Source organism: Scylla paramamosain, unplaced genomic scaffold (assembly GCF_035594125.1).
Source record: "Scylla paramamosain isolate STU-SP2022 unplaced genomic scaffold, ASM3559412v1 Contig37, whole genome shotgun sequence".
Classification (NCBI taxonomy): domain Eukaryota; kingdom Metazoa; phylum Arthropoda; class Malacostraca; order Decapoda; family Portunidae; genus Scylla; species Scylla paramamosain.
Genome location: NW_026973702.1, coordinates 200,270 through 226,674, shown reverse-complemented (window position 1 = coordinate 226,674; position 26,405 = coordinate 200,270). Strand labels below are relative to the sequence as shown.

Below are 26,405 nucleotides of genomic sequence, written 5' to 3'. Positions count from 1 at the left end.
GATTTTCCTTGGAATGACTAGTGCTTCCGTGTCAGAGACCCGTCTTTGTGTGCTGAGCACATAACAGAGGTGATAGTGTCTGGCATGGAGGCATACATTCCTCACTCTTTTTCTCGTCCTAAACCTTCTAAACCTTGGTTTAACACAGCTTGTTCTCGTGCTATACATGATAGAGAGGTGGCCCACAAAAGGTACTAAGCCTTCCATCACCAGAATCTCATGCACTTTATATTTCTGCCCGGAACCATGCCAAGTCTGTTCTCCAACTAGCCAAAAACTCCTTCATTAACAGAAAATGTCAAAACCTTTCAAGATCTAACTCCCCTCGTGATTTCTGGCATCTAGCCAAAAATATCTCCAATAACTTTGCTTCTTCTTCTTTCCCTCCTCTACTTCAACTAGATGGCACCACTGCTATCACATCTATTTCTAAAGCTGAACTCTTTGCTCAAACCTTTGCTAAAAACTCTACCTTGGACGATTCTGGGCTTGTTCCTCCCTCTCCTCCACCCTCTGACTACTTCATGCCACGTATTAAAATTCTTCGTAATGATGTTTTCCATGCCCTCGCTGGCCTAAACCCTCGGAAGGCTTATGGACCTGATGGAGTCCCTCCTATTGTTCTCCGAAACTGTGCCTCCGTGCTTGCACCTTGCCTAGTCAAACTCTTTCAGCTCTGTCTGTCAACATCTACCTTTCCTTCTTGCTGGAAGTTTGCCTACATTCAACCTGTTCCTAAAAAGGGTGACCGTTCTAATCCCTCAAACTACTGTCGTATTGCTTTAATTTCCTGCCTATCTAAAGTTTTTGAATCTATCCTCAACAGGAAGATTCTTAAACATCTATCACTTCACAACCTTCTATCTGATCGCCAGTATGGGTTCCGTCAAGGCCGCTCTACTGGTGATCTTCTGGCTTTCCTTACTGAGTCTTGGTCATCCTCTTTTAGAGATTTTGGTGAAACTTTTGCTGTTGCCTTGGACATATCAAAAGCCTTTGATAGAGTCTGGCACAAAGCTTTGATTTCCAAACTACCCTCCTACGGTTTCTATCCTTCTCTCTGTAACTTCATCTCAAGTTTCCTTTCTGACCGTTCTATTGCTGCTGTGGTAGACGGTCACTGTTCTTCTCCTAAATCTATTAACAGTGGTGTTCCTCAGGGTTCTGTCCTGTCACCCACTCTCTTCTTATTATTGATTAATGATCTTCTAAACCAAACTTCTTGTCCTATCCACTCCTACGCTGATGATACCACCCTACACTTTTCCACGTCTTTTCATAGACGTCCAACCCTTCAGGAGGTAAACATATCACGCAGGGAAGCCACAGAACACCTGACTTCTGATCTTTCTAAAATTTCTGATTGGGGCAGTTTTTCTCACCCTCCCAGCTGCTAACTCTGTACAAGGGCTTTATCCGTCCATGTATGGAGTATGCTTCACATGTCTGTGGGGTTCCACTCATACTGCTCTTCTAGACAGTGTGGAAGCAAAAGCTTTTCGTCTCATCAACTCCTCTCCTCTAACTGACTGTCTTCAGCCTCTCTCTCACCGCCGCAATGTTGCATATCTAGCTGTCTTCTACCGCTATTTTCATGCCAACTGCTCTTCTGATCTTGCTAACTGCATGCCTCCCCTCCTTCCGCGGCCTCGCTGCACAAGACTTTCTTCTTTCTCTCACCCCTATTCTGTCCACCTCTCTAACGCAAGAGTTAACCAGTATTCTCAATCATTCATCCCTTTCTCTGGTAAACTCTGGAACTCCCTGCCTGCTTCTGTATTTCCACCTTCCTACGACTTGAATTCCTTCAAGAGGGAGGTTTCAAGACACTTATCCACCAATTTTTGACCACTGCTTTGACCCTTTTATGGGACTGGCATTTCAGTGGGCATTTTTTTTTTATTAGATTTTTGTTGCCCTTGGCCGGTGTCCTTCCTACATAAAAAAAAAAAAAGTCTTATATGCATGGAAATACTTAAAAACTCACAAATAACTCATAAGAACTTTTTTAATGCAGAATCATCATTAAACTGATGAGAATCTTGAAAACATTTACAAACACCAGTAACTCTTGTAATGACTGTTTTCAAGGGCTGCATATATAGATTCTAATGGATGTTTTTTTTTCCCAGTGATGATGGTGAATTCCCTGTTAAACTATCACTAGAAAAGCAATGGTTCTACAGCAGTATAGTAAAGAAGACCCATGAAAACGTGACTAATCACCTTGAAAATAAACCTGATGGCAGAGCAAAGTATTCAAGAATACACACAAAGTTGCTCCTTGACACAGACACCATTCTGTCTCCCACATCAGATCAGGTTTCAGTGGGAACACGAGACAATCTGAATAGACGCTGATGGCTCTCTGATGGGCGAACCGGAGGCGAATGTTGTTCCCACAATGGGCATCTTACCAACTGATTCCTGCACTCAAGAAGCAGCATTCTCTGTCACCAAGAATGTAGGTATAAGGCAGAATATATTTGTGGGTTTATAGATATTTTCCCCTTCCTTCTTTGAGATTTTTTTCTCTCTCATTGATATGCTTCTGGTCATGTATTTCTTTATTATTTATTGTACCTGGATAAATGCTGATTAACTTGTATGTTTTCCCTTCCCTTCCTTGTACCTTTATCTTATATACTGAGTCATTTCTAGGATGCCATTTCTTTCTTTTTATCTTTTTTCTGTGCCTTTTCTCCAGGGGTCAATGGGCCTAAGAGTGTGAATGATGTGTGTTTGAGTGTGAGGTGCTTTGGGTCACCTAGTAAGGGATTATCAGCCTGGTGTATAAACAGATAGATAGATCTCTTTTCCTCCGCATATGCATGTGTGTGTATCTAATCACAGTACACATCACTACATTAGGGAACTTTAAAAGATTAGAGAAGTTTATACATGATGATGATAGGTGGAAATAGATGGGTATGTTTCTTAGAGACTGCCACGTGTAGGTCTGGTAGCCTTTTGCAGCTTCCCTTATTTTCTTATTTTTTGTTAATACAAATTTCACCCCATAGTATAAGCAGTCTTATCACTCCCATCACTCCTTTCCTACCTGTCTTTTACATCAGGTATACATCTGTGTATGCATATGTGTATATCTAATCACAGTAAACATCACCAGTACTAACCCCAACAACAGAATAACCAACTCATGGTAAACTTTGGAATTCCCTGCCTGCTTCTGTGTTTCCTTCTTTCTATGACATGAACTCTTTCAAAAGGGAGGTTTTGAGACACTTGACCTCCAACTTTGAATGATCTTTTTGATCCTTTCCTTTAGAGACTGGCACCTCATTGGACCTTTTTATTTGCTCTTTTTGCTGCCCTTGGCCAGCACCCTTCTTACATACAAAAAAAAACAATAATAACCATTCCTTTGTCTGTCATCACTACAGGTGCCAGGATCAGTTTGCCGAGGGGCCATGAAATTCCTGCGAGTGGCCGTCACCAATCCGAGCCCTTCCTCACTGCTTGGCAAGGACCTGGTGGTGAGCAACGACTTCGGCGCCACCCACATCCCTTACCTCATGCTCCATTGGTGGTGCTGGCTGGATGGGGCTTGTCTACACTGGTGCCACCTTTGACTTCAACTTTGAAAATGCTAATCAAGTGAGCTCTGGGTGTGGCGGAGGGTAAAGGGAGAGGAGCACAGCAACACAGGGGAGTGGTGGAGGCTAAGGGGGACATGTGAGCACAAGAACACAAGGATAGCTGCAAGTAGCCATCAGGTCTACAACTGGCAGTCCCTGGGATATAAACTTTCTCTCTCTCTGACAAACACACACACACACACACACACACACACACACACACACACACACACACACACACACACACAGAATGGAATAAATATTATCTTAATGCTAAGTTGTTTATGCATTCAGATGAAAATTTGATTATTATTATTTTATTTTTATTATTATTATTATTATTATTATTATTATTATTATTATTATTATTATTATTATTATTATTATTATTATTATTTTTATTGTTATTATTATTTTTTACTGTAATCATTATTATCACAGGTTTGTGCATATGATTTAATTGTGTTTTGGTTCCATTTTTCTCCCCATCAGTTCGTCAACATGTCATACAAGACTAACACAAAATTCATGACAAGAAATGACTACTATTTTTTGAAGCACACACTCACCCAGACACCTGACAGAATTGAGTAAGTGTCCCTGTGAGTTTGTGTGTGTGTGTGTGTGTGTGTGTGTGTGTGTGTGTGTGTGTGTGTGTGTGCAGTTGTAGTACAGAGGGTGTTCGAGTTACAAGCAAGATATGTTCCGGAAGGCTGCTTGTAAGTCATTTTCCTCGCAACTTGTCATCATAATTTTTCAGAACCAAAAAAGAATCATACGTTCTGCAAACAATGTAATGCTTACTTACTTGATATTTGGTACCATTAGAGAGAGAGAGAAAGAGAGAGAGAGGGAGAGAGAGAGAGAGCACCTTGCCTTATGGGTGATGTGATACCACCAAGAAGTGACAGTCTTAAGGTTTCTGCCAAATGCAAGACTCAGATATGCCAGGCATACAACTCTCTCTCTCTCTCTCTCTCTCTCTCTCTCTCTCTCTCTCTCTCTCTCTCTCTCTCTCTCTCTCTCTCTCTCTCTCTCTCTCTCATGTACATTTTTCCTTTCTTCCACTCTCCCTCTCAGGTTATGCATACCTTTCTTCATGTAATTTATTAAGATGGCTGGCTGAAACCATAAGACAGGTTTGTTTGCCTATTTGTGGACTTAATGTAATGGAGCAGGGTTTCTACACCATGCAGCACAACTCTCCTGTCTCTTTGCCTCTCAGAAGCAGACTGGCAGAGGTCTATGCACTTTGGAGTCTCAAGGCAGACTCACTGTGGTGCAGTACAATATGTTTTTAAATTAAATTTAAATTTTAAACTAGCGTCTCATAATAAACTGCTACAGGGCCTGTGTCCTGGGCCAGTAGGCGGTCCTCTGCTATGCTGCTGCACTGCGTAGTTAGTGGCAAAGCAGCGTGCTGTGTGCCAAATTTGAATGTTTGGTTAGCAAAGGGAACATTATCAAGAGTACATTTTCTTTTTGCAAGTAGACTGCTCATATCAATGAACATTCGTAACTCATTACCTCATAACTTGGACACCCTCTGTATACAGGGTCTGTGGACTGCCACTTATAGACCTAATGGCTTCTTGCAGTTTTCCATGTTTTCTTATGTTCTGTGCTACAATCAGACACTCGTTCCTTTCTGTGTGTTTATATCTCCTTAGATTTTCCTTGGCTTGATGTACATTCTTTTGCCTATATCACCTGTTCTTGTAGTGTGTGTGTATTTACCTAGTTGTGTTTACCTAGTTGTATTGTACAGAGCACAAGCCAAAGTTCATTTTGTCTTGTCTCCATAACTATATTTATCCAGTTTCTGTTTAAACATGTGTACACTGTTTGCTACAACCACTTCTTCCTTCAGATCATTCCAGATTTCAATAGTTCTGTATGGGAAGCTGTATTTCTTGATGTCGCTTGAACATCCACTCTTCTTTATTCTCTTCATATGCCCCCTCATCTGTCTCTCTCCCTCCTTCATCTGTGGTAACAAGTAATTTCTGCCTATTCTTTCTATATTGTTTACTAACTTGTACATTGTTATAAGGTCTCCCCTTTCTCTTCTCTCTCGTAGTGTTGGTAATTCCATCTCTTCAAGTCTTTCTTCATAGCTTAAGTGTGTGCATTTGCCTGCACACACGTGTGCTTCCATCTTGTACATTTCCTTTTATTAACCCCATCTCCTCATTTCATTAATCCCAAACCTCTATTTCTATGCATGTCCGTGTGTGTGATCTAACCTGACCTAATGTGGCATTGCCTAACTTGACAGGACGACCAAGGGTGAGAGGGAGAGCCTGGAGTCCCTGCCTGACCCCACCACAAACATTCATGGGGACTTCTACTGGGACACAGACTCAAAGGAACTCACGTACATGGGTAAGAGCAAGGTCAGAGTGTGTTGAGAGTGGTGGGTTGGGTGACTGAGCTGTTGCTGGTGTTGTGTTGTGTGTTGTGAGTGGTACCGTTGCTGAAAATTCTCTCATTGCCTGAAATCTGCTGTGGAAGAGTGAGATGGTGATGTGTTGGGAGTGGTGGCTGGGTGAGGTGACTGTGCTGGGGTTGTGTTGTTGTGTAAATTAAAATCTCTCCTTTGTGTTTCAATGCCCAACTGTACTGTTCTTGTGATGGTCTTGCCTGCAATATAACTTCTCCTCTTGCTATTTCAGTGTCCTACAATATTCTTCTTCTGTTATGGTTGTTGCCAGCAGTATTGAATTTCCTCTTCTCTCCCTGTCCTGTCCTACAATACTGCTCTTCTGTTATGGTTGTTGCCAGTGCCATTAACTCTCCTTTTCTCTCCCTGTGTTTCAGTGTCGCACAGTAAAAAGACTACAAAAAGGCATGGCAACATGGTCTTTGATGACCGGGTTCCTGGTCAATCAAGGCAGATCAGTTTCAGTGTGTATAAGTATGTATTTATCTGTGTATTTCAATTTTTATTGCATTGAGTTAAGTTTTCATGTTCCATTTGTGTGTGTGTGTGTGTGTGTATGTGTGTGTGTGTGTGTGTGTGTGTGTGTGTGTGTGTGTGTGTGTGTGTGTGTGTGTGTGTGTGTGTGTGTGTGTGTGTGTTTGTATTTACCTAGTTGTATTTACCTAGTTGTGTTTTACAGGAAAAAGAGGTATGCTCGTGCTGTCCTGTCTCTATATCTATAAGCATCCAGCTTAACTTTAAATTCATGAATATTTTTTTATTGTACCACTGTTTCATCTAAGTTGTTCCATATTTCTATGCTTCTATTTTGGAAATATATTTCTTGACATCTCTTCTACTTGCTGTTTTCTTCAGTTTCACTCCATGTCCTCTTGTAGCTCTTGAGTCCCACACAAATAAGTCTTCTTTGTCAACTTGATCCTTACCCTTTAAAACTCTGTATATGGCTATCAGGTCCCCTCTTTCTCTTCTCTCTTGTAATGATGGAAGCTTTAATCTCCTTAATCTTTCTTCATAGGTTAAATCTCTCAAACTTGGTACCAGTTTGGTTGCAGCTCTTTGGATCCTTTCTATTTTCCTTATTCTTTTTTTATTATGGAGTGACCAAACAATTGTGGCATATTCCAATTTTGGTTGAATCACATATTCCATCAACTTTTTCATCATCTCTTCATCCATAAAAGCAAATGTCCCTTTCATCTTTCTTAGTAACTCATAAGTTTCCCCAAATATTTTGTTTACATGTTTTACTGGTGATAAATTATCACTTATTGTAATTCCCAAGTCTTTTATTCTTTGGTTTTCTTAATTTCCATTTCTCCTGTGGTGTAGGAACTTGTCAATCTTCTTTTGTCTTTTCCTAATTCCATCACCTTGCATTTCTTTGCATTGAATTGCATTTCCCATTTCTTACTCCATTTATATATCTTTTCTAGATCTTTCTGTAATATTTCACAATCCATATTGTTTTCCACTCTTTTCAATAATTTTGCATCATCTGCAAAACAGACTTATATAACTGTCAACTTCATCCATCATATCATTGACATACACCAGAAACGTTATGATGCTAAGACTGTCCCCCTGTGGTACTCCACTTGTAACTCTACACCATTCAGATTTTTCTCCCTTTATTACTGTTCTCATTTCTCTATCCCTCAAGAAGTCTGTAATCCAATTTAGTGTGTTTCCTTGCAAACCCCCTATATTTTGAATTTTCCATAGCAGTCTCTGGTGTGGTACCTTATCAAATGCTTTTTTTTAGGTCTAAATAAAAATAGTCTGCCCAACCCTCTTTCTCTTGAATTATATCAGTTGCTCTGCTATAAAAGCCCACTAAATTCGTGACACAAGACCTTCCACTTCTGAAACCAAATTGTCTGTCAGTCAATGTATGTGTTTTTTCTAAATATTCCATTCATCTGTTTTTAACTATTCTTTCTGCTATTTTTGCCACCACACTTGTTAGGGACACTGGTCTGTAATTCAATTGATCTTCTTTATTACTTCCTTTAAAAATGGGCACAATATTGGCTCTCTTCCAGTCTAGAGGAATTTTTCCTTCCTTAAAAGAACATACTATGGTATTGTGTATACCTTCTGCCAGTTGTTCACAACATTCCTTAAGTATCCAGATGGACATTCCATCTGGTCCTTGAGCCTTATTTGTATCCAAATCTTTCATAATCTTTTTAATTTCACTTATGTCCACCTGTATCTCTCTCACCACATTGCCTCTGTGCCATGCTCTTTCTCCTTCAAATTTGCTTTCTTTGGTAAATACTGACTGGAAGCACTTGTTCATTAATTCCGCTTGTAACTGTGTATCTTCGTATGTAATGTCATCTTTTGTTAATTTATCTATTGTTTACTTGTTTTTCATCTTCCCATTCACATATCTGAAGAATAACTTCGGCACACCTTTCCATTTGTTAAATATATCTTTCTCATAATTCCTTTTTTCACCTCTCAGGATTCTGATATATTCGTTTCTTGCCTTCTTGAAATCTTCCCATTTCTCACTTCCTCTTTTTTCTCCATCTATTCCATGTTGCTTCTTTTTCTTTTTCTTGCTGTTATACATCTCGTATTAAACCATTTTTTTTCTTTTTCACTTCCTTTGTTTTGATCTTTGGTGCATATCTACTGACCCCTTCATTAAAAATTTCCATTAATATGTCCGACTTTTCCTGCGTACTGCTTGCCGTGAACAGTTGTTTCCATTTAGCCTCTGCAAAATATTCCCTCAACCTGATAAAATCTGCTTTCTTGTAATTATATCTCCCATTCTTGTAAATTTCATTCCTGTTTTCTGTTGCACCACTGCCTATGCTGAATTCAATTAACAGATGGTCACTTTTACCTAGTGGGCACTGATAATTTATTGCTTCAATGATGTCCATTTCCTTTGTAAACAAAGTCTAGCCTTGATGTCGCTTCATTACCCCCAAATCTTGTATTTTCTCCAATCCACTGGGTCATAGTATTTGTCATTATTAAATTTAGAAGCATATATCCCCATGACTCTTCTCCCCCATCCATGGTCCACTCTTCCCAGCATACCTCCTTGCAATTAAAGTCACCCATAAGTGTTATATTGTTACTCTCTGCCAGTATTCTCTCAAAACGGTTACTAGTATCTCTTAACAATGATTTATAATCCTCTTGTGTCCATGCATTTGTCTCTGTGGGTACATAAGCCACTACAAAATCTCTTCTTCCTTTTCGTTTCCTTTTTGTTTGAATTCTAATTACTTCCGCCATTCCTTCTCCTATTTCAACCTCTTCCACTGTTATACTCTTCTTTATAAGTAACATGACTCCTCCCCCTTTCTTATTATTTCTATGTTTTATCCACACATTATAATTACTATTATCAATTCTTATATTTTCTGTTGTCTCATTTAGTTTAACTTCAGTAATACCCATGATGTCGGGCTGCTTTATCTTAATATAATTATTCAATTCTTGCAACATTGATATTAAACCATTTATATTTGTATTTGCCACTGTCCACTTTTTATTTTTCCATACATTATTTACATTTTCTATTCTTTTTTTTTGTCAGTTACCACTTCCTGAGCCTCTTGTCTTTTACCTTCCAATAGAACTTTTTTTTCTCTTCCTCTGTTCTTTTCTCATTTTTTGTCTTTGCTTCTTTTATTAGATCACTTACCTTGAGTCTCTCCTCCTCATTCATGTCCCTCTTTATCCAAACTTTCCTGTATTGCTCTGTCTTGTCCAGTTTCCACACATTCAGTATCACTTCCATGGCTGTTGTTTGTGCCCTAAATTTTACTTTCATTGGTTGTTCTCCTCCTATATACTTCCCCAGTCTATGCATTTCCTCAATTTCACTTATCCAGTCCTCCCTTCTCTCTGTATATTTTTTACAATGTCCTCTGCTACTTTTTTTTTTGTTCTTTTTCCCTCTTGTATCTTACTGGGTCAGTTTCCTCTTTTAATCCATATATAACAATACATTTCTCTTTGTCCATTGTGTCCCTTACCATCGATTCCTCCTGTTTGATCACTTTCACAATTTCCTTACTTAAATCTGTCTTTTCCTTCTTTTGCGCTTCTATGATTTCTGTAAAGTTAACTTTTTCTTCCTTTTTTTCCTTCCTCCAGATTTGATGTTCACTTTTCATCCCTATCACTTCATTTTCCTGTTTTTTAATAATATCATTGTTTTCCTTCAATTTTGTTTTTAGATCAGCACATAGTCCTCAATTCTTTGTTTTCCTCTTCCAGGTCATGTTGTTTTTTTTCTAATTTTTTTCACTCTTTTAGTGAGGTCACTGATCATCCCTTCCATCAAAGCTACTTTCCTTCCTTGCATTTTATCATGTAGTTCATTATCTTCCTCAAATCCTGGGAATGGTGACCCCGTTGGCAACACTCCACTCCCACCTATGGCGTCCGCCTTGCTGGAGCTTTTACTCATTTTATTGTTATTACTTAAATTTTCTTTTATTTATTTATTTCTGGAGACAGGAGAACTCTACTTGAGCACAGCTCTACTTAAATTTTCTTTTATTTATTTATTTCTGGAGACAGGAGAACTCTACTTGAGCATAGCTCCTACCCGGGAACACATTCTAAGCTCCTAGTGGTGGCCATGGTCAAACAAAATCTTTCTTTGCAGGAGCTTGGATTGCTGGTTGTTTACTCGACGATGATGTGTGTGTGTATGTGTGTGTGTGTGTGTGTGTGTGTTTGTTTGCTATTGGTGATGTAAAGTTTTTGGACTATCACTAGTCACAAAAACACCCTTGAAAACTCCTATAACTTTCACCATAATTCACCAGACTATCAGTACCCTTTAAACTACCAACTGAATCCCAAAAACACCCTTGAAAATCCTCTTAACCTCCACTGTAGTCTGTCAGTTTATCATTACCCTCCCCAACTTATCACTAGACTAACAAAAACACCTTGAAAACCCCAAAACTTTCACCAGAGCCTGACAGACTATCTGTAACCTCCCCAAATTATCACTAGAATCACAAAACCATCCTTGAAAACCCCAAAACTTCCACCAGAGCTTGTCAAAATTATCACTAGAATCACAAAAACACCCTTCAAAACTATGAGCATCTGTTCGACTCTCAATACCCTTCTTTAACTATCAGTAGAATCATGAAAACACCCTTGAAAATCTCAATACAAGCTGTCAAGATGAAACACCGAATCATCTTCACAATATAGTCTAATTACAAATAATATCTCTCTCTCTCTCTCTCTCTCTCTCTCTCTCTCTCTCTCTCTCTCTCTCTCTCTCTCTCTCTCTCTCTCTCTCTCTCTCTCTCTCTCTCTCTCTCTCTCTCTCTCAACTCTCTCTCTTTCTACTCTCTACTCTCTCTAGGTGTCAGCACAAAGGATGTTCTGCGCCTGACCCTAGACCAGTCCCCACAACACATCCAGACGCACCTTTCCGCTGGTCTGATGTGGAGACGTGGAAGCATATGCCAGTCAGTACTGGTGGCCACCCAACAGAGGCAGAATACAGCCTGCCCGTGGAGGGAGATGAGATTGTGATTCCTGAGAGTAAGTGTGTGTATTTACTGTTGTATTTATATGGGAAACTATACTTTTTGACATCTCTTCTACAAGCACTCTTCTTCAGCCTCTTTCCATGTCCTCTAGTGTTCCGTGTATCCCAGACCATTAAGTTGCTCTAGTCCACCTCCTCTACTCCCTTATATGCTTTATATATCGCAATCATGTCTCCCCTTTCTCTCCTCTTTTCCAACGTTTGTAGATGTATCCTTTCCAGTCTCTCTTCATATGACAAGTCTCTGATACTTGGTACCATCTTTGTAGCTGCTCTCTGAACTCTCTCCAACTTCCTTATATCCTTTTTCTTGTATGGCAACCACACTACTGCTGCATATTCTAGTCTGGGTCTTATCAGCAACACGATCATCTTCCTGACCATCTCTTCATCATTATATGCAAAGGCCTGCCTTATTCTTCTCAACAAGTTATAGGTTACTCCTGTAATTTTGCTAATGTGTCTCTCCGGGGTCAGGTTCCCAGTCACTGTAACACCAAGATCCTTTTCTTCTTCTGCTCCACTCAACCTTACACCATTCAACATATAATTTCCTTTTACTCTTCTTGTACTTTTTCCAAATTCTATTACCTTACACTTCTTTAAATTAAATTCCATTTCCCATCTATAACTCCACTCTGATATCTTGTTCAGGTCTTCTTGTACTGTTCCACAGTCCTCTGCACTCTCATCTTTCTTCAGCAACATTGCATCATTCGCAAAAAGGCTCATGTAGCTGTTCACACTTTCTATCATATCATTTATATAGACTGCAAACATGATTGGTAAGTACTGAGCCTTGGGGTACTCCACTTATGACTTCCCTCCATGATGATTTTTGATCTTTTACCACGGTTCTCATTTCTCTGTTTGTCAAGAAATTTTCCATCCATCTCAGCAAGCCCCCGCCTTAGCCCACCATTATGCTTCAACTTCCACAACAATTTCCTGTGTGGCACTTTATCAAAGGCTGCCTTCAGGTCTAAATAAACACAATCAGCCCATCCATCTCTTTCTTGCATTATATCCACCACTAGAATAAAAACTCAGTAAGTTTGTAACACACAATTCTCTCTCTCTCTCTCTCTCTCTCTCTCTCTCTCTCTCTCTCTCTCTCTCTCTCTCTCTCTCTCTCTCTCTCTCTCTCTCTCTCTCTCTCTCTCTCTCTCTCTCTTGTCTCCTTGGTACTGAAACTAATTTTTTCTTGGGTGTAAGCATAAATTATCTACACTCCTTCACCTTGCCACACTAAACCATGTTCAGTAATACCCAGTAAACACTACACTACACCCTGTCACACCAAACTACACTCAGTTACACCTTATGACATTTTACTCAACTACACTTGATCATACCCTGGTATACCCTACAGGCATGTGGCTCGTTGTGGACACGGCCACACCCAAGCTTGGCCGTGTCTTTGTGTATGGCACCATTGAGTTTGATGACACGATGGACCACAGATTTGAGGCCACCATTATTTACATCCAGGTGAGTAGCAGTGATGGAGGTCAGCACCTGTCACTGCCTTGTAGGTACCTGTGTTGTTAGCTGGTTGTGGTGTACAGGGCATCAGCTACACTCCTCTGGTTGTCTTTGTATCTCTGTTTGTCCAGTCTTCTCTTTAGTTAACACTCCTCGCTTCTGTCACCCCTCGCTTCTGTATGTGAGTGTGTTAGTTATATACATACAGAGCCTAAGCTACACTTCTCTAGTCTTGTCTCTGTATCTCTGCTTAGTCTTCACTTCAGTTAACACTTCTTGCCTCTGTCAGCTCTTCATTTTAGTGTTGATGCATTTTTTTTTTTATGTAGGAGGGACACTGGCCAAGGGCAACAAAAATCCAATAAAAAAAAAAACCCACTGAGATGCCATTCCCATAAAAGGGTCCAAAGTGGTAGTCAAAAATTGAAGGATAAGTGTCTTGAAACCTCCCTCTTGAAGGAATTCAAGTCATAGGAAGGTGGAAATACAGAAGCTGGCAGGGAGTTCCAAAGTTTACCAGAGAAAGGGATGAATGATTGAGAATACTGGTTAACTCCTGCAGTAGAGAGGTGGATAGAATAAGGGTGAGAGAAAGAAGAAAATCTTGTGCAGCAAGGCTGTGGGAGGAGGGGAGGCATGCAGTTAGCAAGATCAGAAGAGCAGTTAGCATGAAAATAAGGGTAGAAGACAGCTAGAGATGTAACATTGTGGCAATGAGAGAAGTCTAGAAGAGAAATGTCTAGAAGAGTGATATGAGTGGAACCCCTGCAAGACATGTGAAGCATATTCCATATATGGGTGGATAAGGCCCTTGTATAGAGTTAGCAGCTAGGGGTTGAGAAAAACTGGTGGAGATGTCTCAAAATGCCTAACTTCATAGAAGCTGTTTTAGCTAGAGATGAGCTTTGAAGTTTCCATTTTAGATTATAAGTAAAGGACAGACTAAGGATGTTCAGTGCAGAAGAGGGGGCAGTTGAGTGTCATTGAAGAAGAGGGGATAGTTGTCTGGGAGGTTGTGTCAAGTTGATAGATGGAGGAATTGAGTTTTTGAGGCATTGAACAATACCAAGTTTGCTCTGCCCCAATCAGAAATTTTAGAAAAATTAGAAGTTAGGCATTCTGCAGCTTCCTTGCGTGAAATGTTTACTTCCTGAAGTGTTGGACATTTATGAAAAGACGTGGAAAAGTGCAGGGTGGTATCATCAGTGTAGTTGTGGATAGGACAAGAAGTTTGGTTTAGAAGATCATTGATGAATAATAGGAAGAGAGTGGGTGATGGGACAGAATCCTGAGGAACACCACTGTTAATAGATTTAGGAGAAGAACAGTGACAGTCTACCACAGCAGCAATAGAATGGTCAGAAAGGAAACTTGAGATGAAGTTACAGAGAGAAGGATAGAAGCTGTAGGAAGGTACTTTGAAAATCAAAGCTTTGTGCCAGACTCTATCAAAAGCTTTTGATATATCCAAGGCAACAGCAAAAGTTTCACCGAAATCTCTAAAAAAGGATGACCAAGACTCAGTAAGGAAAGCCAGAAGATAACCAGAAGAGTGGCCTTGACGGAACCCATACTGGCGATCAGATAGAAGGTTGTGAAGTGATAGATGTTTAAGAATCTTCTTGTTGAGGATAGATTCAAAAACTTTAGATAAGCAGGAAATTAAAGCAATAGGATGGTAGTTTAAGGGACTAGAATGGTCACCCTTTTTAGGAACAGGCTGCATGTAGGCAAACTTCCAGCAAGAAGGAAAGGTAGATGTTGACAGACAGAGTTGAAAGAGTTTGACTAGGCAAGGTCCAAGCACAGAGGCACAGTTTCAGAAAACAATAGGAGGGACTCCATCAGATCCATAAGCCTTCCAAGGTTTTAGGCCAGTGAGGGCATGCAAAAACATCATTGCGAAGAATTTTAATAGGTAGCATGAAGTAGTCAGAGGGTGGAGGAGAAGGAGGAACAAGCCCTGAATTGTCCAAGGTAGAGTTTTTAGCAAAGGTTTGAGGGAAGAGTTCAGCTTTAGAGATAGATATGATAGTAGTGGTGCCCACCGTGTGTGCGTTGATAGTTGCTACAGTGACTGGTACAGCGTCCACTCAGGTGTTCCCCAGGGTAGCGTACTGGGACCTCTGCTGTTCAATGTCTACACTTCCGATCTACTACAAATCACTAGCAATCCTATTTACGGATATGCAGATGATGTGACACTTGTTGCTACTGTTGAGTCACCGAATTCACGTCTTGATGTTAGTACATCCCTGAATGAGGATCTCAGACGTATATCTGACTGGTGTCGCACCTGGAACATGAAACTGAATGCATCAAAATCAAAATGCTTGTGTATTTCACGCTCTCACACGCTAAATCCCCTTCACGGCCCTCTGCTTGTTGATGGCGCGCCTCTGACAGTATGTGATGAGCTTGATATTTTGGGTGTCAGATTCGACTCAAAACTGTCTTTTGAACGGCACATCAGGCGTCTTGTCAGTTCTGCCTCGCAAAAGCTTGGTGTTGTGAGGAAGGCTTACCGGATTTTTGGTGACCAGTCTATCTCTGCCAGCTACTTCCGGTGTTTTATTCTTCCATTGCTGGAGTATTGTGCTCCTGTGTGGTCTTCCGCAGCTGTGTCCCACCTCCGTCTCATTGACAGAGTTGTCTCCTCCGCTAGGTTCCTCTGTGGTGGCGAAGCAGCTTGGGATCTTGGTCACCGACGCAATGTCAGCAGTGTCTGCATGCTATATAAGATCCATGCCAACCAGCTTCACCCGCTGAATGCCTCCATCCCAAACGCATTTGTGCCCACCAGAAACACTCGACTTGCGTCAAATTCACATGCGCGCTGCTTACAGCAGGTTAGGTGTCACACCAGTCAGTTTCAGCGAAGCTTTGTTCCTTGTGCTGTAAGACTTTGGAACATGCTTGACGAGGGCACATGCACTGCGAGTGATGTGCAAAAATTCAAGTCTGCTTAGAACAAAATCTTGAAGAGTCTAGTCAATTAAACTCTGGTTGCTTTTGCAGCTATACTTGTGATAAATTATGTAACTATACCTGTGATTTTATACCATCAAGTTTTAAGTAGTTATACTACATTTACTCGTGTTGTCTGACATATATTAAATAAGTCAGAATTGTTGATTTTTTTTGTTGAATTTTTTTGTGAGTTTTAATAATTCTCAGTTCGTTGAGGCGTTCTTTATAATTGTTTAACCTATTTTCTCCTCCTGCTCTGATTTCATCCTACTATTGTGCTAATTGCTTTTCCTTTCTTCTTTCTACGGTCAAGGTGGGTGGGGGTTGTCATCTGGCAACTTATAGCGCTTGCGCTCGTCCCACTCTGCCTTCTCCGTTATGTTTAATAATAATAATAATCAGGTTGAAATAAAGGAGGGAAAGAAGAAGAAACAAAGTTATTGGCAATTTTTGGGGGCTAGATGCCAGAAGTCACAAGGGGAGTTAGATCTTGAAAAATTTTGACACTTTCCATTAATGAAGGAGTTTTTGGCTAGTTGGAGAACAGACTTGGCATGGTTCCGGGCAGAAATATAAAGTGCATGAGATTCTGGTGATGGGAGGCTTAAGTACCTTTTGTGGGCCACCTCTCTATCATGTATAGCACGATAGCACGAGAACAAGCTGTGTTTAACCAAAGTGTGGAAGGTTTAGGTCAAGAAAAAGAGTGAGGAATGTACGCCTCCATGCCAGACACCACCACTTCTGTTATGTGCTTGGCACACAAAGATGGGTCTCTGACATGGAAGCAGTAGTCATTCCAAGGAAAATCAGCAAAATACCTCTTCAGGTCCCCCAACTAGCATAGGCAAAACACCAGAGGCACCTTTGCTAAGGGGGATCCTGAGGAGGGATTGGAACAATAGGACAAGATACAGATATAAGATTGTGATCGGAGGAGCCCAACGGAGATGAGAGGGTGACATCGTAAGCAGAAGGATTAGAGGTCAGGAAAAGGTCAAGAATGTTGGGCGTATCTCCAAGATGGTCAGGAATAGAAGTAGGGTGTTGCACCAATTGCTCTAGGTTGTGGAGGATATCACAGTTGAAGGCTAGTTCAACATGATGGTCAGTGAAGGGAGAGGAAAGCCAAAGCTGGTGGTGAACATTGAAGTCTCCAAGAGTAGAGATCTCTGCAAAAGGGAAGAGAGTCAGAATGTGCTCCACTTTGGAAGTTAAGTAGTCAAAGAATTTCTTACAGTCAGAGGAGTTAGGTGAGAGGTATACAGCACAGATAAATTTAGTTTGAGAGTGACTCTGTAGTCGTAGCCAGATAATGTGTAAACTTGGAAGATTCAAGAGCGTGGGCACGAGAGCAGGTTAAGTCATTGCGCACATAAATGCAGCATCCAGCTTTGGATTGAAAATGAGGATAGAGAAAGTAGGAGGGAACAAAAAAGGGGCTACTGTTAGTTTCCTCTGACACCTTGGTTTCAGTGAGGAAAAGAAGATGAGTTTTAGAAGAGGAGAGGTGATGTTCCGCATATTGAAAATGAGATCTTAGACTGCGAATGTTGCAGAAGTTAATGAAAAAGTTGAGGGGGGTGTCAAGACACTGAGGGTCATTATCAGAAGAGCAGTCCGACCTGGGGATATTTGTGGTCCCTTCCACAGATGGGGACTCTGAGTCTGGTGTAAGAGTCGCCATGATAATTTTGATTTTTTGAGTGAAAGGTGATTGTGTGTGTGTGTGTGTGTGTGTGTGTGTGTGTGTGTGTGTGTGTGTTATTAGGTGCTTATAGTTTTGTGTGGAGGAATAGAGTTGTCCTGCCCCCTTGTGTTATGAGACACAAAGGGAAATGTTCAGTGAGGTCACAGCTGGTTTTAATGATAAGTTCACAGCATCCCCTGATCCAATGCTTTAGACCTCACTGGGAGTAATTATCATTTTGGCAGGTGCCTACTGCCTCCTCCTGTGTGTGTGTGTGTGTGTGCGCGCACATGCATGCGTGTGTGCGTGTGTGCGTGCGTGTGTTAATCTAATCTTAGTTAACACCCCTTGCTTGTGTCACCACTTTTCTAGTGTATGTGTGTGTTAATCTAATCTTCAGTTAACACTCCTTGCCTGTATCACCTCCTCATCTCTCCACACACCACACCCTGCACTAAGATTAAGACACCTAACCAACTCTGCTGCTCCATCACCACCAGGGAGGCTCTTTAGTGGCTGGCTACTCCTCAGACACTCCCTTCACCCACAGTCTCATCATTCGCCTGATGGACCCTGAAGATGTTGATGCCTATAGCATGAACCTGGGCTGGAAAACTATAGGTATGTGCTGGAACACTGTGGAAGGGTGCTGGAAGGTTGTATAGGAGAGTTGAAAGATTGTTGATGATTCTGGAAGGTTGTAAAGGAGTTTGGAAAGGTGTTTATCTATTAATGGTGCTAGGAGATTGCAAGGAAAGAGCGGTAGGTTGTAAGGGGAGTGTTAAAAGCCTGTTAGTGATGAACAGAGGTTGCAAGAGAAGTTCAGATGGTTGTAAAGAAGTATTTGAAGGTCATTGATGATACTGAAAGGCTGCAAAAAAGAGGCTGGCAGGTTATAGAAGATTATTAAAAGTTGTTATATTATTAAAAGTTGTTATTGATTCTCAAAGGTTACGATAAAGGCTAGAAAAACACTAGTGACAGAATAACAGTTGACACAACGAAGGAAGACTGCTGATAAGGTAATTAACAATGCATTAACTCTGTCACTGAGATAAACAACAATGCACAGCGCCAAGAATGATGTACAAAATCTTTATAAACACGTACAAGGAAAAAGGAGATAAAAAGAATGGGTTTTGCAATTTGTAGTCCCTATAATGCTTGGAGGCAGCTTGTTCTTACCCATGAGTGTCTTGTTGTGGGTACCTGTGACTTCCTTGTTGTTGCCTGTGAGTGTTTTGTCTCAAAGTAGCTGGTGATGGAGGAGAGATGTGTCAAATAACAGTGAGAGGCTGAAGAAAATAAGAACATAAGAACACAAGAGAAGCTGCAAGAAGCTGCCTGGTCTACACGTGGCAGTCCTTGTACAGAACATGCCTATCTATTTCCACCTATCACCTAATCCACAAATTTGTCTAATCATCTTTTAAAGCTCCCTAATGACTCGGCTCTAACAACCTGATTACTGGGTTCATTCCATTCATCTACCACCTTATTTGAGAACCAGTTCCTTCCTTTCTCTCACTGAAATATTTTCCAGCTTGAACTCATTATTTCTTGTTCTATCTTGATTACTGACCATGAAAATTTTGCTTATATCACCCTTGTACCCTTGTTATAAAGATAGCTACAGGTGTGAAATGAAGGTCTGGTATGTTGCAGGTGTGTTTGGCTATCTCAGGCTGCATGGGCAGGTGTGGGGGAGATCATGGCACAAGCTTGGGGCCACAGTGGAGGTTGGGACCAGCCACATAACTCTGGCCGAGGCTCCTGATGCTTCCTGGCTCAATAAGGAGGTGAGTGGAGGGGTGTCAGATGAGGTGAGATCAGGTTAGGTAAGGTCAGGTCAGGTTAGGATATGTAAGGTTAAGTTAGATTAAGTTAGGATTGGTAAGGTTAAGTTATAAGTTAGATTAGGTTAGGTTAGATTAAGAGGCAGAGAGAAGGAGAAGGCATAATAAAGATACAAAGTTAGATTAATTACGTTCAGGTAAGATAAGCTTAAGTTAGGTAAGACTGAGAGGCAGAGAGAATGGGAAAGCTGAATGAGTAGGTTAGGTTAAGTTAAATAAGAAACTTAAGGTAAGATTAAGTTAGGTGAGATACATGGTAAAGTAAGGTGAAATTAAGTTAGGATAGATTAAGAGACAGAGAGAAGGAGAAAACTGAGTGAGGGGATGCCAGGTTAGATTGGGTTAGGTGAGGTAAGAATAGGTTCAGTCAGAAGGCAAGAAGATCGGAAGGAAGAAGAGGAAAAGCTGTAGTTGTTGGACAGAAATTTTGCATTGGTATTGTTTATTGTGTTTTACTAATATTTTAGAGGTAGTTTGGGAAGGGGAGAGAAGAAAGGGGAAGCACAGGGAAGGAAGGGGAAGGAAAAAGAAGAGTATAATTGGATCATCTATTATATCCCCCTTCTTCTTATTCTCTATTTCTCATTATTTTATTCTGGTTTACTCTCTTTAAGTCTCTCTCTCTCTTTCCCATGTCTTAGTCCGACTTCTCTTCTTTTCCTTCCATTTACCTCTTCTCAGATTATGTCCCTTTTTCATACTTCTCTCTCCCTCTGCTTTCCTCTCTTCCCCTTCCATTTATCTCTCCTTAGATCATGTCCCTTTTCATATTGTGTTCCTCTCCCATGCCTTGCTCTGCCTCCCATTCTCTCCCTTCACCTCTCACCACACTGCCATTCAGGTGGTTGTGACAACAACAGGAAAAGAGGCAACAGAGAGCGAAGTGAGGCGAGTGGTAGCAATCAATGGTGCCACACTCACCCTAGACTCAGCACTCAAATTCCAGCACCTTGGTGAGTGTTTTGCTCCTTGTCCTTCACTCACTGAAACATTAGTTTAGTCTACACTCCCACCTCTTCTCCAGAATTCCATCAAGCACTTGGTGGAAGTAAGGAGAATGCATAACGTTTGTGGTATATATCAGGTTAAGGAGAAGGAATGCAATGTGTAGTGCCTGAGGGTGTCAAACACAGCATTCTTTGGTAGTCTGATCTTGTAGGAAGAATGGCAGAGAGTAAGATGAATAAGTGAGTGTATGTGAGTGTGACATGCAGTGGGTGCAAGACAGTGACCTGCAGTGAAATGGGAAATCAGAGTGGCTGGAGTATTGGAGAGAATGAGTGAAGTAGAGCATGTAAGGACAGGAATATTTGAGTGTGGTAGATGCAGTGGGTGCAAGACAGTTACCTGCAGTTGAATGGGAGGTCAGAGTGTTCAGTATGGGAGAAAATGGATATAGAAGAGCTTGTTAGGACATAAATAAATGAAGCACAGTGGTGGAGGCTTGAGAGAAGGAGATGAGAGGAGAATGAAAGAACCAAAACATATGAGGATAGAAATAAAAAGAGATCCTTCTATCACAGCATTCCATAAACATAAGCATCTGGTATAAGTAGAAAGTAAGTTTGTCATCAGTGAAATCTCTGTCTATTTATCAAGAGAAGACAGAATGAGAAAATTAGAACATGCAAGAAATAAATAGACACTTTTATGACAATCCATAAACACAAGCATCAGATATGAATAGACAGAAGCAAGTGTGTAATCAATGACAGCTTTCTATTTATCAAGAAGAGACAGAATGAGAGGAGTAGAACATTTTTTTTTTTTTTTTATGTAAGAAGGACACTGGCCAAGGGCAACAAAAATCAATAAAAAAAAATGCCCACTGAAATGCCAGTCCTGTAAAAGGGTCAAAGCAGTGGTCAGAAATTGGTGGATAAGTGTCTTGAAACCTCCCTCTTGAAGGAATTCAAGTCATAGGAAGGTGGAAATACAGAAGCAGGCAGGGAGTTCCAGAGTTTACCAGAGAAAGGGATGAATGATTGAGAATACTGGTTAACTCTTGTGTTAGAGAGGTGGACAGAATAGGGGTGAGAGAAAGAAGAAAGTCTTGTGCAGCAAGGCTGTGGAAGGAGGGGAGGCATGCAGCTAGCAAGATCAAAAGAGCAGTTAGCATGAAAATAGCAGTAGAAGACAGCTAGATATGCAACATTGCGATGGTGAGAGAGAGGCTGAAGACAGTCAGTTAGAGGAGAGGAGTTGATGAGACGAAAAGCTTTTGATTCCACTCTGTCTAGAAGAGCAGTATGAGTGGAACCCACCCCCAGACATGTGAAGCATACTCCATACATGGACGGATAAGGCCCTTGTACAGAGTTAGCAGCTGGGGGGGTGAGAAAAACTGGCGGAGACGTCTCAGAACACCTAACTTCATAGAAGCTGTTTTAGCTAGAGATAAGATGTGAAGTTTCCAGTTCAGATTATAAGTAAAGGACAGACCCAGGATGTTCAGGGTAGAAGAGAGGGACAGTTGAGTGTCATTGAAGAAGAGGGGATAGTTGTCTGGAAGGTTGTGTTGAGTTGATAGATGGAGGAATTGAGTTTTTGAGGCATTGAACAATACCAAGTTTGCTCTGCCCCAATCAGAAATTTTAGAAAGATCAGAAGTCAGGCGTTCTGTGGCTTCCCTGCGTGATATGTTTACCTCCTGAAGGGTTGGACGTCTATGAAAAGACGTGGAAAAGTGCAGGGTGGTATCATCAGCGTAGGAGTGGATAGGACAAGAAGTTTGGTTTAGAAGATCATTAATGAATAATAAGAAGAGAGTTGGTGACAGGACAGAACCCTGAGGAACACCACTGTTAATAGATTTAGGAGAAGAACAGTGACCGTCTACCACAGCAGCAATAGAACGGTCAGAAAGGAAACTTGAGATGAAGTTACAGAGAGAAAGATAGAAACCATAGGAGGGTAGTTTGGAAATCAAAGCTTTGTGCCAGACTCTATCAAAAGCTTTTGATATGTCCAAGGCAACAGCAAAAGTTTCACCAAAATCTCTAAAAGAGGATGACCAAGACTCAGTAAGGAAAGCCAGAAGATCACCAGTAGAGTGGCCTTGACGGAACCCATACCGGCGATCAGATAGAAGGTTGTGAAGTGATAGATGTTTAAGAATCTTCCTGTTGAGGATAGACTCAGAAACTTTAGATAGGCAGGAAATTAAAGCAATAGGACGGTAGTTTGAGGGATTAGAACGGTCACCCTTTTTAGGAACAGGTTGAATGTAGGCAAACTTCGAGCAAGAAGGAAAGGTAGATGTTGACAGACAGAGCTGAAAGAGTTTGACTAGGCAAGGTGCAAGCTTGGAGGCACAGTTTCGGAGAACAATAGGAGGGACCCCATCAGGTCCATAAGCCTTCCAAGGGTTTAGGCCAGCGAGGGCATGGAAAACATCATTGCGAAGAATTTTAATAGATGGCATGAAGTAGTCAGAGGGTGGAGGAGAGGGAGGAACAAGCCCAGAATCGTCCAAGGTAGAGTTTTTAGCAAAGGTTTGAGCAAAGAGTTCAGCTTTAGAAATAGATGTGATAGCAGTGGTGCCATCTGGTTGAAGTAGAGGAGGGAAAGAAGAAGAAACAAAGTTATTGGAGACATTTTTGGCTAGATGCCAGAAATCACGAGGGGAGTTAGATCTTGAAAGGTTTTGACATTTTCTGTTAATGAAGGAGTTTTTGGCTAGTTGGAGAACAGACTTGGCATGGTTCCGGGCAGAAATATAAAGTGCATGAGATTCTGGTGATGGAAGGCTTAAGTACCTTTTGTGGGCCACCTCTCTATCATGTATAGCACGAGAACAAGCTGTGTTAAACCAAGGTTTAGAAGGTTTAGGACGAGAAAAAGAGTGAGGAATGTATGCCTCCATGCCAGACACTTTCACCTCTGTTATGCGCTCAGCACACAAAGACGGGTCTCTGACATGGAAGCAGTAGTCATTCCAAGGAAAATCAGCAAAATATCTCCTCAGGTCCCCCCAACTGGCAGAGGCAAAACGCCAGAGGCACCTTCGCTTAGGGGGATCCTGAGGAGGGATTGGAGTGATAGGACAAGATAAAGATATGAGATTGTGATCGGAGGAGCCCAGCGGAGAAGAAAGGGTGACAGCATAAGCAGAAGGATTAGAGGTCAGGAAAAGGTCAAGAATGTTGGGCGTATCTCCAAGACGGTCAGGAATGTGAGTAGGGTGTTGCACCAATTGCTCTAGGTCATGGAGGATAGCAAAGTTGTAGGCTAGTTCACCAGGATGGTCAGTGAAGGGAGAGGAAAGCCAAAGCTGGTGGTGAACATTGAAATCTCCAAGAATGGAGATCTCTGCAAAAGGGAAGAGGGTCAGAATGTGCTCCACTTTGGAAGTTAAGTAGTCAAAGAATTTCTTATAGTCAGAGGAGTTAGGAGAGAGGTATACAGCACAGATAAATTTAGTATGAGAGTGACTCTGTAGTCGTAGCCAGCAATCCATAGACACAAGCACATCAGGTACAAAGACACACATGCAAGTTTGGCATCAATTAAATCTGTGTCTCTCCACCCAGGGGAGATACACACGCTGTCAGACGGCACTTCCATCACACTGGCTGGGGAGGTCGGTCTCCTGAGCCAGAACATTGCGGTGGAAGGAATCACGGAGAACAGCAACGGGGGAAGAATTCTGGTCTCCACAGTCTTCCAGAATGGCAAGCATTATGTTGGTGAGTCTGGAAGATAAGCTGACTGGTGAAGCTTTGGTGAGTCTGGAAGATAAAGCAATAAAGCTTTGGTGAGTTTGGAAGATAAAGCAATAAAGCTTTGATGAGTCTGGAAGATAAACTAGTTGGTGAAGCTTTGGTAAGTCTGGAAGATAAGCTGATTGGTGAAGCTTTGGTGAGTCTGGAAGATAAAGTGATAAAGCTTTGGTGAGTCTGGAAGATATTCTGGTTGGTTAAGCTTTGGTGAGTCTGGAAGATAAGCTGATTGGTAAAGCTTTGGTGAGTCTGGAAGATAAAGTGATAAACCTTTGGTGACTCTGGAAGATAAACCAGTTGGTGAAGCTTTGGTGAATCTGGAAGATAAGCTGATTGGTAAAGCTTTGGTGAGTCTGGAAGACAAAGTGATAAAGCTTTGGTGAGAATGGAAGATAAACTAGTTGGTGAAGCTTTAGTGAGTTTGGAAGATAAGCTGATTGGTAAAGCTTTGTTGAGTGAAAGATAAGCTGATTGGTAAAGCTTTGGTGAATCTGGAAGATAAAGTGATGAAGCTTTGGTAAGTCTGGAAGATAAAGTGATGTTTTTAATGATGATTTGTTCCATTTTCTTTGAATGCTTACTACTGCTACTACTACTACCATTACCACCACCACCACCACTACTATAACAACTACTGCTAAAACAATTACCACCACACTCCCTGTACCACACTAAGGAAACGCTTCCCTCTCTCACCATGACTGCTTTCAAAGGCCACCGAGATGACTGACCAGGTTCTTAAGTGTGTTTCTCCTGCTGTTAATGTAGAAATCTTGTTCATTTCTCACTAGAACCATAAGAACATCCTTAAAAACCTGTGTAACTTCAAGTACAGCCTTTTCAGAGCAGAGGTGCAGCCAGAAGTTTTTCAGAGTGTGGTCCTTAACATGCACCACCACTAATAAAACCATTACTACTCTACTATTACCACTACATTCCATCCACCATGACCACCACCAATACCATCACCACTACTCCTTTCTGTCCCTCCTTCAGGTTCGGCCCAAGTGGATGGCGTGGAGTTCCGTAACATGGGGCAGGAAGGCTTCACCGACATCACTGACCCACGCTACTCCATTGCCTTCCTGGGCCTTGGTGCCATTGATGACCATTCTAGCTACGTCAAGAGGTCATCATTCAATGTCAACTATAATGTGGCTGTTGGGCTCATCAAGACCTTGAACATGGTAGTGGAGGAGAACGTTATCTATCATGTGCTGGATTCAGGTGTGTGTATTTACCTAGTTGTATAGTACAGGGTCCGAGCCAAAGCTCAAACCCTGTACTATACAACTAGGTAAATACACATACCTGAATCCAGCACATGATAGATAACGTTCTCCTCCACTACCATGTGTGTGTGTGTGTGTGTGTGTGTGTGTGTGTGTGTGTTTTATTTATTTATTTATTTATTTATTTATTTATTTATTTTATTTATTTATTTTTTTATGTGTGTATTCATATGGTTTTTCTAATTTATTTACTTATCTATTTATTTGTGGTAGATTCAGGTGTGTGTGTGTGTGTGTGTGTGTGTGTGTATGTGTTTGTGTTTATAGTTTTTAATTAATTATTATTATTTATTTATTTATTTACTTATTTATTTATTTATTTATTTTATTATTATTTTTATTATTATTATTATTATTTTATTTATTTATTTTTATGTAGGAGGGGCACTAGCCAAGGAAAACAAAATTATAAGAAAAAAGGGCCCACTGAGCTGCTGGTCCCCAGAGTAAAAAGTAGTTGTCAGAAATTACAGGATAAGTGTCTTGAAACTTTCCTCATCAAAGAGTTCAAGTCATAGGAAGGTGGAAATACAGAAGCAGGCAGGGAGTTCCAGTGTTTTCCAGAGAAAGTGATGAATGATTGAGAATACTGGTTGATTATTGCATTAAAGAGGTGGACAGAATAGGGATGAGAGAAAAAAGAGTCTTGTGCAATGAGGCTGTGGGAGGAGGGGAGGCATGTAGTCAGCAAGATCAGAAGAGCAGTTAGCATGAAAATAGTGGTAGAAGATAGCTAGAGATGCAACATTGTGGCAATGAGAGAGAGGCTGAAGACAGTCAGTTAGACGAGAG

General features: G+C 41.0%; 2 protein-coding genes across 5 annotated transcripts in view; both read left to right on the top strand.

Moving 5' to 3' along the window:
- LOC135097944 (fibrocystin-L-like) overlaps positions 1 to 3,543 on the top strand; it is a 28,622-nt gene extending 25,079 nt beyond the window's left edge. For 2 of the 3 annotated variants that reach the window (XM_064000070.1, XM_064000069.1), the window contains exons 15-16: positions 2,133 to 2,464; positions 3,405 to 3,543. In XM_064000070.1, the coding sequence (XP_063856140.1) occupies positions 2,133 to 2,361 (229 nt within the window). In that variant the 3' untranslated portion in view covers positions 2,362 to 2,464; positions 3,405 to 3,543. The remainder of the gene's footprint in view (positions 1 to 2,132; positions 2,465 to 3,404) is intronic. The other variant, XM_064000071.1, reaches the window with a different exon arrangement.
- On the top strand, positions 3,478 to 25,576 carry LOC135097945 (fibrocystin-L-like). 2 transcript variants are annotated; one of them, XM_064000072.1, is made up of 11 exons: positions 3,478 to 3,618; positions 4,092 to 4,189; positions 5,878 to 5,984; positions 6,420 to 6,516; positions 11,411 to 11,592; positions 12,972 to 13,090; positions 18,245 to 18,365; positions 19,410 to 19,543; positions 20,442 to 20,553; positions 24,133 to 24,288; positions 25,318 to 25,576. In XM_064000072.1, the coding sequence occupies exons 1-11, from the start codon at positions 3,562 to 3,564 to the stop codon at positions 25,572 to 25,574; spliced, it is 1,440 nt and encodes a 479-aa protein (XP_063856142.1). In that variant the 5' UTR covers positions 3,478 to 3,561; the 3' UTR covers positions 25,575 to 25,576. The 2 variants fall into 2 exon arrangements, with proteins under 2 accessions (XP_063856142.1, XP_063856143.1); XM_064000073.1 differs by having other exon boundaries at positions 24,133 to 24,324; positions 25,318 to 25,403.
- The last annotated feature ends 829 nt before the right edge of the window (positions 25,577 to 26,405 follow it).